The sequence below is a fragment of the Camelus dromedarius genome, chromosome 14, assembly GCF_036321535.1.
Source record: "Camelus dromedarius isolate mCamDro1 chromosome 14, mCamDro1.pat, whole genome shotgun sequence".
In the NCBI taxonomy this organism is placed as follows: domain Eukaryota; kingdom Metazoa; phylum Chordata; class Mammalia; order Artiodactyla; family Camelidae; genus Camelus; species Camelus dromedarius.
In genome coordinates this window covers 32,981,763-32,994,198 of record NC_087449.1, presented here as the reverse complement: position 1 = coordinate 32,994,198, position 12,436 = coordinate 32,981,763, and the positions used below count along the sequence as shown (strand labels likewise).

At 41.0% G+C, this 12,436-nt stretch overlaps 1 protein-coding gene across 1 annotated transcript in view; it reads left to right on the top strand.

Annotated features, from left to right (window-relative positions):
* The first annotated feature begins 2,273 nt into the window (after nt 1-2,273).
* The window catches only part of SCP2 (sterol carrier protein 2), a 96,891-nt gene continuing 86,728 nt past the window's right edge, over nt 2,274-12,436 (top strand). Inside the window, exons 1-2 of the mRNA XM_010982120.3 lie at nt 2,274-2,430; nt 10,185-10,242. Of these exons, the coding sequence (XP_010980422.1) occupies nt 2,362-2,430; nt 10,185-10,242 (127 nt within the window). The 5' untranslated portion in view covers nt 2,274-2,361. The remainder of the gene's footprint in view (nt 2,431-10,184; nt 10,243-12,436) is intronic.

Here is a 12,436-nt window from a genome sequence, read left to right as displayed (position 1 = left end):
CCACCTCCTCTCTCTCTCTCTGGAGTGGGCCCGTACTGTCTATGGAGTGTGCACCTACTTTTAATCTGAGCACCCAACTCCCACACCTTGTGGCCTTTCTCTTGCCTTTCAACGTATCTCTCTGAATAAATCTACCTTTACTCAACTGTGGCTCGCTCTTGAATTCTTTCCTGCGCAAAGCCGAGGTGGGAAATCCCATAAAAAAGACAAGCAGGACCCCCTAGGCAGGGCCACTACTCTCCTGCCAGCACCATCATGTTCCCTGGCCCAGAGGCTCTATTTCACTTTTTGCCTCTGAAATGGCTTACTTCTAGGAAAGTGGAACTTACCCCTAAAATTCTATTGGTTCCCTGAGCTCACTCCTGATTGGTTATTTCCTGCATCCTGATTGGTCCATTTCCCTAACTTCTGATTGGTCCATTTGTAGTACTTCATTTGCATGGAGCTCACTCCTGATTGGTTACTTCTCTCCCTCTTGATTGGTTATTTCTCTCCCTCCTGATTGGTCCATGATTGGTTATTTCTCTCCCTCCTGATTGGTCCATTTCTACAAAGCTTGTTCCTAATCAGTCAACTTTTGTTATAGCTTATTTCCATATGATGTTGCAAAGTGCTAACTGGCAGCCTCTAAAAGCCTGTATAAACCTATAGTTGGGGTCCAGAGCTTGGAGTGTTAACTTTTCTGGGCCCGCTGGCTTAATAAATCTGAGTTCTCCAACTCTCCGAGTGCTGCTTGGTCTGTCCCCGGATCCAGGTTGCTGTCACAACTGAGCTGTAACACCGAGCTGTAACACATTTTTTCTACAACAGAGCCAAGGACCCACACTTGGCGGGGCATGTCCCAGGGGCTTAACGGAAGCCTGGGACATGGCCCTCCTCATGCCCCACATCCGTTTTTCCTGCATCAAGCTGAGAATAGGCACATGGGGCAACTCACATTTTCTGCCACCTCAAGAACTCTTTCAGTATTGATTTTGAGGTTACAAATACATTTTTTGAGTGGGCAAATCTGCAAATTCAGAATCAGCACATAAAAAGCATCCACTATATATACTCACAATATACATACATATATATACCTTCTATTAAGTGCTAAAGGCTTATTTCTATCATCTTGTTTAATCCACACACATACACACACACCACGGGAAAATGAGTTTCAGAGAAGTTAAAAAAGAAGGTCTCACAGCTAGTGACTGAACTTTGGTTTACCGTTTTAGACATTCATACAGTAAAGTCTGCCCCCTCCCCCCTTGGTGTACAGTCATGAGTTTTAACACGTGCAGTGACTCTTCTAGCTACCATCAACCGGACACAGAACAACTCCAACACTCTGTTAGCAGATAGAGGGACCCCAAGTTAGAAAACCCACCAAATGAGTGGACAAGCCTACCAAACAGGTAGGCAAGGCCCTCCCCTCACCAATCATGTGTAGGTCCTTGCCTGCCAACTAAGAATTCTCAATAGAGGCAGAGGGAAAAAGTGAAAAAAAGAAAGCTGCTTTATTACTCAGAGAGAAAAAAAATCACTCGAGGTGGGAGCCGTCAGCCAGGTAGCTGGTAGGGACTGATCCAGCCCCTGATTGGGTGGGATCTTTTATTGGAAAGCTCTGCCATCATTATCCTCACTTCGGTTGTGTCAATCAGCTTCTATTACAGGCTCTTTCCTCCAGTGGAGTTCAGCCCTAAAACCAAAACTTCCGTGGGAGAAAGAGAACAAAGAAAGAGATAATGGGTTATATCCTTGGGATCAATGCAGCAATTATGGGACATGAAACATCTTATTGAACGATTATGTTCTTGGGACCAAGGTGCCAGCTTTAAGACTTGGGAAACAACCCTTTTCCTAACAGTCCAGCACTTTCTTTCCTCTGTTATTAATCAGTCAGGGTCAGTAAGCCTGTCTAATCATCTCTCTCAACTCCAAAATTTTCTTAGTGATTTTGTGAGTCCGGTTTCTGGCCAAGCCCTGCCCTCAGTGTCAGGCTTTGCTTCAGGCCACACTAGCCCTCAACGTTCAGAACCTAAACCTGAAGGGCTGGTCCCAGGCTATAAAGCCTTTTTTCAGGGGCTGAAGGGCCCTAGGTCTCCAACTCTTCGTTGAAACCCGGCCTGGAGCTTTTTCCACAAACTGCTCCCAGACGAGCGCCCGCCGCTAGCACCTCCGGGCACGCACACGGGCACTAGCCCCTGCCCTCCCGCCCCGCCCCGCCCCGCCCCGCCCCGCCCCGCCCCTCCGAGGCCTCCCGCCCCGCCCCTAGCCTTGGGAACACAGGCTCTGCTGCAGCGTCAGTCTCGGGCCAGTTCTCGCGTGATGTCCTTTCGTCTGCTGGGCTAGCTTCTGCCACCACTGATCCAAGACATGCCTGTCGCCACAGCACGGTCTCAGCCCCGGAACCGGGTGTTTGTGGTGGGGGTTGGGATGACCAAGGTAAACAGAGCCGTAGACCCCCAGAGGCGGGGCCCTTGCACCTCTCAGTCTGGGTGAGGCCGGGGTAGCCCGGAGGTGACCGGGAAACGGGGGTGGGTCAGGCTTGGTGCTGTGCGTCGGTCCGTCCTTCCTACCCGCAGGGCGCCGGGGGCTTCCCTTCTAGCTCGGCTTCTTGGCTCTGGGGACATCAGAGTGGCGACTCGGGTGGGTTGTGATGTAGAGTGTCTCTGGGGGAATGTAATGTCTCAGGGTTGTTCCTGCTGCCATGTTTTCCCCGTTCTTCCTTTTTCTCCCTGGGGCACAGTTTGTGAAGGACGCCCCAAGATTACCCAAAGTCCACACCTCCTTTGAATCTGAGTGAAATCCTAGGGTGTGTGGACCTCTGACCGAAGCCAGGTCGGCCTCATACCCGAAAGGAAAGCATGTCGTGAATGTCACCGGTTCTGCACTTTCAGGAATAGTCCCCGAAGCATCCATTCTCAGGTACAGTTTCAGGTGTGGATGAGAAGGAGAAGCATTAGTGATGCTTAGCACAAGTGTCAGGTTTTCTGGATCCTAGGACCTTTGTATTTCTCAAGTGGTACTCAGGAGGCCAGAGGCTCCTACAGTCTCATTTCTTGATACCGTCCCCACTTCTGTACTCTAACAATGCCAAAGTGCTTTTAGTTTCCCTCCACCCCTTTTTATGCCTCCGTTGTTTTGCTTTCTGTTGTCCTCACCACTTAATATCATTTGTTTTCACTTGGTTAACTTATTTGCATTTTTAAAAGATCAATTCACATTTTCTCTAAGAAGCCTCAGATCCTCCTGACTTGCCCACAGAGCCCTGTACTTACCTCTGTCCTAGTACTTACTGTGATATCCTGACATTCAGCTTATATGTCTGTATTCTTCCTTAACATGTATACTCCTCCAAGTCAAGAACCGCATCTAATTCATTGCCTCTTTTCATGTCTATTTATATACCTCTAGCACCTTGAAAATACTGGTGTCTGAAGGCCCTCAGTGAATGTTAGTTGAACAATATTAAATGGATATGCTTTGTGAAAGAGAGTTCCTAGAGGAAGTTCTCTTTCTGAGAAAACAGCCTTAAACTTTTTATCTTACCCAATGGACTGAGAGTACACAAAGCAATCAAAACATGGAAATATTAAAGTCAGTCTAGTACATTATCTAGTACAAGCAGATACTTGAAGATCATCCTATTGTTTCATGGAAGAGGGGACTTCTAATATAGGTGGACAGTAAAACTTTATAGTATTAATGCAGTCAGATCCTCCATTGTCTGTTAAATGTCTGGATATGCTGGCTAACTAGAAAAGAACTGAGTTTTCTAACGCTTCGGAAAGTGGGAGATGTACTTATTTTTCGTCAGGTTAGGAGGGGGAGGTGTGGGAGGTGTTAGTTACAATCTTGAGGAAAGAGATTGGGAGTATGGAGAGCAGTTTTATTGATGTGTTTACTAGGCCAATGTACTTTCCTCTGGGTTTAGACTTTTGGAACTTGGGGGAGGGTTTAATGAAGAGAGAAATTTAGTAGGTAATACTTTAAGCTCTACTGGTAGGTCTCAACTGGTTGGGTTCCTGTGTTGTGCTTCTTGATTTCAATAGCTGAATTCCTAGACAGCTTGAAGTTCTCTTAATGAGGCTTTATTATCAGTGTAGGAAATTAATTCCTATTGGTAAATTAGAATTGCTATGGTGCATGTTGACAGGTTTTAACACAACTAAATCACAACTACTGCCTCGCTGACAGCGGGCCGAGTCCCTTTGCTTTTGCTGCCTGCTTCCTGATATGCCCTCTTTTCATCAATTTAGATTCTACTTGTTTTCAAGAACTGATCTGCCTTAGTCTGTTCGGGCTGCTATGACAATAATACCATAGACTGGGTGGCTTAAACAAGAAATATTTATTTCTCACCGTTCTGGAGGCTGAGAAGTTCAAGATCAAGCCACAGGCAAATTTGGTGTCTGGTGAGGTCCTGCTTCTGGTTCATAAACAGCTATCTATGGCAGAAGAGGCAAGGGAACCTGCTGTCCTCTTATAAAGGCCAAACCCATTCCTGAGGGCTTCACGACTTCCCAAAGGCCCCACTTCCCAAAATGATCACATTGGGAATTAGATTTCAATACAAGAATTTGGGGAGGACATAGACATTCAGTCTATAGCAGAATCCAAGTATTTTCTTAAAACTTCCTCAAACTGCTGTTAAGTTACACTGGCCACCTTTTTTATTTTTATTTTTTGAAATTCTGGTGCCCTTATAGTCAGGACCATATAATTGAATACTTAATTTTTCTAATATTTCTGTTTATAATTCCCCGACCCACAGAAAAAAATGTCTCACATCACAACTCCATACACATGCACACACACACAACTGAAACAAGTTTGCTAAAGCAACCCTTATCTTTATTATGTGTGATAAACTCTTGATATTTCTTATTCTATTTCACTTTTTAAAATGCTGTTCACAACCCACAACCCTCAAAATTGATTTTGCCACCCTCTACAAACCTACAGTTTGAAAAACATTACATTATCTCATTTACTTTTCACCGTATAATGGATTACTATCCCCATTTTATTGTCCATCTTTGAGGGTCACAGGGGCTAAGTAATTTACCTATCTTGATACCGTTCCTAAATTTTGAAACTTCATTACTTAAAATCTCGTATTCCTTCCATGCAGCTCTAACACACATTGCTGTTACAGTTAATTCATCATTTGAACATATATTCAATAAACATTCCTGTTATATGCTAGGAGTAAAAAGATGGAGAAAGCAGGGCTCCTGTTTTTAACGAATGTATAGTATGGAGGAGGAAAAGATAAACAAGTAATTTACATACAGTGTATTAGGACATTTGATTAAGCGTGGCAGATTGAAGATATGAATTTATCTCTATATTGGTGCTTTCCAAACCTCTCTAAAATGACAGGGAGGAAATAAGAAAGGTGTTAACCCATAAGGGTAAAGTGAATAGGAGAGGAAACAATAGCAGAAGATGTCAGGAAAACATTGGATGACTAACAGCTGATGGAAAAGTGGTCATTGACTCAGAACAGAGGAACCCACAGACCAAATTTCTGAAGAGGGGTTATGCTGGCTGAGTCTTCCTGCAGAACTCCACAAGGCTCAAGACCTGCATGTACGAGATGCCAAGTAAGGTGAGGCTGAGAGAAGGGAAGGAAAACACTTCAGTGGAATAACTGGATCCCAAGATCCCTTTTACCACTAGGTGACCGTCCTTCCTTGTCAGGGTGTTGGAGGCTTGTTCTCTGGAGAAACTGAACAGGTAAATCTCTAGAATCATCTGGCTGTTAGGCTTAGTGGAAGGCAGGAGTGAGTCCCAAGCTGAAAAAAGGGAATTGAATGAAATTCAGTATACTAAATGATGGTACTTCCCACCCCTGTTCCCAGAATACTGGCAGTCAGACATATACTAGCTTCCTGGCAAAGGTTTGGAAAATTATGTGAAACGGCTTTAGAGAAAAGCCAAATTACCATTCCACTCAAAGTGCAAGATTTTAATGGACTTTAATATAACAAGAGTATGAAAAATTCATTGGTATTTTAAAAAATTCAACATTTCAACTAACCTATAAGAAACTCCCACTTGTCAAGTTTTAGTGTAGTATTAAAAAAGAGTATCCACAATTATCTAAAGAGGCTATTAAAATACTCCTCCCTTTGCCAACCAGATATCTGTATGAGGTCAGATTTACTTTATAGACTTCAACCAAAACAGCATAATGCTAAAAGTTGAATGAAGAATCAGCAATGAGAATTCAGGTGTCTTCTATTAAATTTGCTATTAAAGGGAACAGCAGAAATGCAAAACAATGTCACTTACCGCTTTTTTTGTTATTTTTTTTTCAGTTATTTTTTATAAAAATTATGTTAACACGTAATGGGTTAAATTTTTTTGAATGAATTGAAGGCTTTTAAAAAATGTCCTGTTTTAAGTGCAAAGAGAGTAAATATTGGTAAATATAGCCTTCATAATCAAAAGCTTTTGGCATATTCAGTGATCTTTAAGAGTATAAAGAGGTTGAGAAGTTTTAAGAATTGCTGGATCTAGTCATTGAGCACCAATAGCTGCTAACAACACAAAGAGAGGAAACAGTCAGACGTTAGATATTCCCTGATGAATGACTACGCCACCACCTGTAGTTTTACCAAGGAGGTAAAATGTGAGTGTGCAGGCTTCTGGATCCAGCTGCCAAGCTGCAGGAAGTAAAGGAAACAGAGGAACATGCTGAGCTGCATGAGTATACAGTCCACAAAATCCAGGTGGTGTGGGGTTGCCGGCCAAATGCTCTGGGTTTTTCAACAGATACATGGAGAGGAAAAGAAAGGGGTGGAGGGGAACCTGTACATTGAAAGAAAACTAACACAACATTGTAAATCAGCTGTACTTCAATTAAATAAGTAAAAGAGAATTAAAAGCCCATACAATTAAAAAAAATGGACAAAACTGAATTATAGTGTCTACAGATAAGACACTGGGTGATAAAACTGAAACACTACAAGGGAGTGATTACTGTAGGAATCAGAATAATAATTACTTTGGTGGTGAGGCAAGGATTGAGATTGGAACAGAGGTTTAGAGGAGATTCTAGAGTGGCAAAGTTGTATTTTGTCTGGGTGTTTGGTGTCAAAGGCAGACACTAGGTAAAGTGTTAGGACAGATTTTGATCAGTTATACACTATTGCAAAAGGGAAAAAAGAGTCCAGTGTGAATGGATCTAATTTTATACAGAGGTGACTGGCTGTTTTAAAGGGAGAATAAGGGATTAGGGACGGTGGTGAGTAAGGAGCTCAGTATGGTGGTCCCTTGGTATCCGTAGGGGATTGGTTTCAGGATCTCTTTCAGATACCAAAATCCATAGATGCTCAATCTCCTTAGTTGGCCTCAGGATGCACAGGGCCGGCTGTAGTGTCAGGGAAGTGAAAACTTACATGAAGTGGGAAGAGGGGAGCCTAGCAGCACACTACTCTCCCTTTGTAGTAAGTGCTCTCTAACCCTTATACATGCTCTGGTTGTAACTAGTGAACTGAAGAGTGACTAGTAGGGGGGAAATAGGTAATTTTTGGCTGCTGAATTTGGAAATTATGAAGGATTACCTAATTCAGGAATTATGAAGAATTGGGGTGGGGCAGAGATAGGAACAAATGGTAAATGTTTTATTTTGGTTCAGTTCAACAGATGTATTTTGGCACTGGGCAATAAAGTGTGGCATTTAAGTCAAGTATGTACACAGTGTTTCAAATTGGATTTTGTGATCCATTGCTGGCGTCATGAAATCAATTTAGAAGTTTGCTTCTAGTGTTAAAAAAAATTGAAATAGAATAGAAAATATTGTATCAATATAATAGGATAAGTATTTCATGAAAAATGTGCTTCAGTTATGTAGGTACCTACTGAGTCGTTTTGTAATATGTATCTTGTTGTGGTTTGCAGTAAAACATTTTTGAAAGCCATTTCTTGTTAGCCCAACCTCTCACCAGCAAACCACTCCATCTCGTCTAATCAGTTACCATGTTTGGTAAATTTTTCTTCCTTTATGTTTCTCAAGTCTTTCTGCTTCTTTCCATCCCTTCTGCTGCTATCTTAATCAGCTCCCACTTGGACTGTTTCAGAATCATGCCACTTGGTCTCACTGTCTCCAGCCTTGCTCTCTTCATACATTTCTTTGTCTACTTGTATTTTAAGTGGAGCTACTGGGGATTGAACCTTGGACCTAGTGCCTGCTAGGCAGGCATTCTTACCACTGACCTATCTCTTCCCCCCTTTCATACATTTCTTAACATTGCATCTAGAATGATCTAAAATGCAAGTCTTCTCATCCTACTCTGTCTCTCTTTTTAAAATAGGGCTTTATTTCTCAAAGCAGTTTTAGGTTCACAGCAAAATCAAGCAGAAAGTACAGAGTTCCTACATGCTCCCTGCCCCTACCCATGCACAGCCTTGCCCACTATCCATAATCAGCATCAGTGTGTCAGTTATTATAGTCCATGAGCCTACACAGACAATTCATTATCACTCAAAGTGTGTAGTTTATGTTAGGATTCACTCTTGGTGTCGTATATTCTGTGGGTTTGGACAAATACATGATGACATATCTATTATATTATACAGAATAGTTTCCCCGCCCTGAAATTGCTCTGTGCTCTACCTGTTCATCCCTCCCTCCCCTCAGCCCCGACAGCCACTGATCTTGTTATTGTCTCCATAATTTTATCTTTTCCAGAATGTCATATAGTTGGAATCATACAGTATTTAGCCTTTTTAGATTGGCTTCTTCACTTAGTAATATGCGTTTGAGTTTCCTCCATGTCTTTCCATGGCTTGATAGCTCGTATATTTTTAGTGCTAAATTATATATATATATGTGTGTGTGTATATATATATGTGTGTGTGTATATATATACATATATATTTAAAAATATATTTTTATTGAAGTATAGTCAGTTTGCAATGTTTTGTCAATTTCTGGTGCACAGCAAAATATTTCAGTCATATAGAAACATATATATATATTCATTTTCATATTCTTTTTCACCATAGGTTACTACAAGATATTGAATATAGTTCCCTGTGCTATACAGTATAAATTTGTTGTTCACTGAATAATATTTAATTGTCTGGATGTACCTACCACAGTTTATTTATCCTTTCACCTACTAAAGACATCTTAGTTGCTTCCAAATTTGGGCAGTTACAAATAAAGCTGCTATAAACAACTATGTGCAGGTTTAAACATAAATTTTTAACTCATTTAGTAAATACCAAGGAGCACAGTTGCTGGATCATATGTTAAGAGGATGTTTAGTTTTGTAAGAAACTTCCAAACTGTCTTCCACAGTGGCTGTACCATTTTGTGCTCCCACCAGCAATGAATGAGAGTTCCTGCTGCTCCACGTCCTTGTCAGCATTTGGTGTTGTAGTATATCTCATTGTTTTCTTTCAGTCTCTTTTAAAAAAAAAATCCATTGTCTTCAGGATAAAGCCCAGGCATCACAGGACGGCATATAAAGTTGCTTGTGGGTTGACTCTAGAGCCAGATTGTCTGAAGTTTCAGCTGCACTAATTATTAACTGTGTGTCCTTGGGCAAGTTACTTAATCTCTCTGTGCCCTAGTTTCCTTATCTTAAAATGATGATGATAATAGTACCTAACTAATAGGGTTGTTGTGAGAATTGAATAGGTTAATATATATGAAGTACTTAGTACAGTAACACAGTAAGTGCCCTGTAAATGTTAGTAGTTACCATCATTTGGTCCTAAGTAACTTTTCTATCCCTGTCGCTTGCCATTTCCCACCTTCTGTTTCAACCTCTACAATATAAAATTGTTTGCATATTAAGTTGCCATATTCTCTCATTTGTAGGCCTTTGTTCTAGAATTTCCTTTTCTTTCACTTAGATAACTCTTTTTCATCCTTAAAGACTTAACTTAAGGATCAGTTCCTCTGGGAACCCTTTCTAGTCCTCCGAGGCTGAGTAGTTGTCTCTCCCAAATCATTCTGTACTTAGGACACTGTAGTGTAATTGCCTGTTTTCTGTTAGACTGGAAGCTCCCTGAGGGCATGGACCATATATTATTTATTCTTAGAGTCCAGGAACACGTTAGGTGCTCATTATGTTTTTGTTTCAATGTACAGATGAATGTATTTCTGCGATGCACTTTTGTGAGAAAATCTAACTATACTTGTTTCTATTTATTATCTCCTTCTGTATTTCTAGTTCACAAAGCCTGGACTTGAGGATTCAAGAGACTACCCTAATTTGGCAAAGGAAGCAGGTAATATAGAATATTTCAATCTTTGAACATTGTAGTTTATTGTGTGGTCTGTCTTGATAGTGGAGCAGCCTTGCAACCTTAACAGGAAGCGAGGTCAACAGAGAAGAACTATACAGACAATTGCCTAGTGGCTCACTAGAAAGGAAAAAGAGGAAAGAGCTTGGGCATCTTTAGCTGGATACTTAGAGCAGACAGTGGCCTGTGATTTTATGTGCTCTCCAGCTGTTGGGTGGGACAGCAAAAGCCTCTTGGCAAGTAAGTACGGTCACTAAAAGGGATGACTTGATTCTGGTGTGTGTGTACCTTAGAAGTTATGACAAAATTTGTGTATTCCTTTCCTAGAAAAGGAATAATCACATTCAAAATGTATTAAATAACTGTATGGTGGTTTTTCTCTCTTTGCTGAGCCAACATAGACAATTCTTTTTCTGTCACTAGGCTTGTGTGTAACTCAATGAGGTGATACAGTTTGTGGTTTATTCTAGTGAGTGTTGGTACCGTTAAGCAAAGGACTTGGGTGGATACTTGTAAGCTGGGGTGCAGAGAGGCATCCACACGTGTGTGGGTCCTTGTTCTCTAGGTATTGTTCAGAGTCACATGATTGAGGGAGGCTGTAGCTGGCTGAAGTACGGATCTGAGTTCCAGCAGGAAGATTCCCTGGTTCTCTTAAAAAAAAAAAAAAAAAAAAAAAGAGGGCAAGCATGGGAGCTCCTTTGCATGGTAGAAATGAATGTTTTAGGTTCAGGGCCAAGCTATCTAAGCTTAGGTGTCAGTTGTTTAAGGGAGTGCTGGGAAATACAGGCTTCCGACAACTTGGGAGCTCTATGGCCCCGTGAAGTTGTTAGGTACAGTACTTCTCCTGGGAAGCCTCCCCTCTCTTCCCGTTCCTGCCAGCTTGTCACCAGGCAACCCAAAAAGAGTTACTGTGGTTTTTCATTAGACACTCTTTCCTCAAGTAACTAGTCCACTCAGTGCCCATAAAGTAGATATTGTTTCAACTCTATTATTTAACTCAGTATTTAGATATTACTAACCAGGGAATCAGAGCATCTCTTTACCCCAAAAGGAAGGTTCATGAGATTTGATTAAGTGATGTTGATTCTCTGGGTGGACATTGTTCATTCAGTGTTTATTTTTTGTTTGTTAAACCTGTTCCTCTTTTATTTACTTTTTCTTGGAGGGGAGGGGGCAGGTAATTAGGTCTATTTATTTATTTTTAGAGGAGGTACTGGGGATTGAACCCAGGACCTCGTGCATGCTAAGCATGCACTCTAACAATGAGCTATGCCCTCCACCCCAAACTTTTTCCCTTGACTGATGTCTTCAAACATCTTCTGGCTTTCTCTGGAATTGGATGTGATTTAATCATTTCTTTCTATATATTTTTTTCTATTTCTTTTATTTAGTTTAAAAATTTGAGGTTAATTTTATAATACATGAGTATAATATTTTGATTATAAAATGGTAATGTTGAGGTGAAGTTATGAAGTTTGAAACTATCAGTGGGTATTGTCTAACTACAGAAATTCAGCCTGATTGACTCTGTTTACTGATTACAATTTTCTTCTTTTGAGCATAATTAGGAAAATAAACGTAATAAAGGAATTTTTATATAGAATAAACTTTGAAAACTTCACTTTGTTCTCATAAAAGCCCTTGGTTCTATTTATGGAGGGAAATGAGAAATGCTAAAGGATGACTCCATTCACATATCTGATGTAGTCTTAGGTGAGATATGTGCACCTTCAGACCACATTCTTCGCATTTAGTTGAACATACATATGTTCAAGTACAACTTGGGGGGAAAACCCTGAGATCCCATAAATGATTTTGCACTCTGCTGTCTCTGGACTTATATGTAGACGGTGGTGCTGAGGTAAGAGGATTGGTTTAATGGAAGTCTTACCCTCTAATTCTCCAAACTGGTTTTAGGAGGGGGTTCTGCGTTTTCTTTCCCATCATTTTTTAAATGCATTGAATGGAGGAGCACAACCAGCAGAATCATATCCTGTCACTTCCATTATTTAGAGACTTGAACTCCTTACACATTCCTGCATCCTCTTTTCCCTCAGAGAAAGGTTGGGGATCCCTTTGCAGCTCAATGCAAAGGGGTATAGTGACACCATGTAACTCTCTGAAACTGTTTCAGATAGTTAACTTCTGTGCTTCCTTTGTTTCCTCATCCCTTTAACAT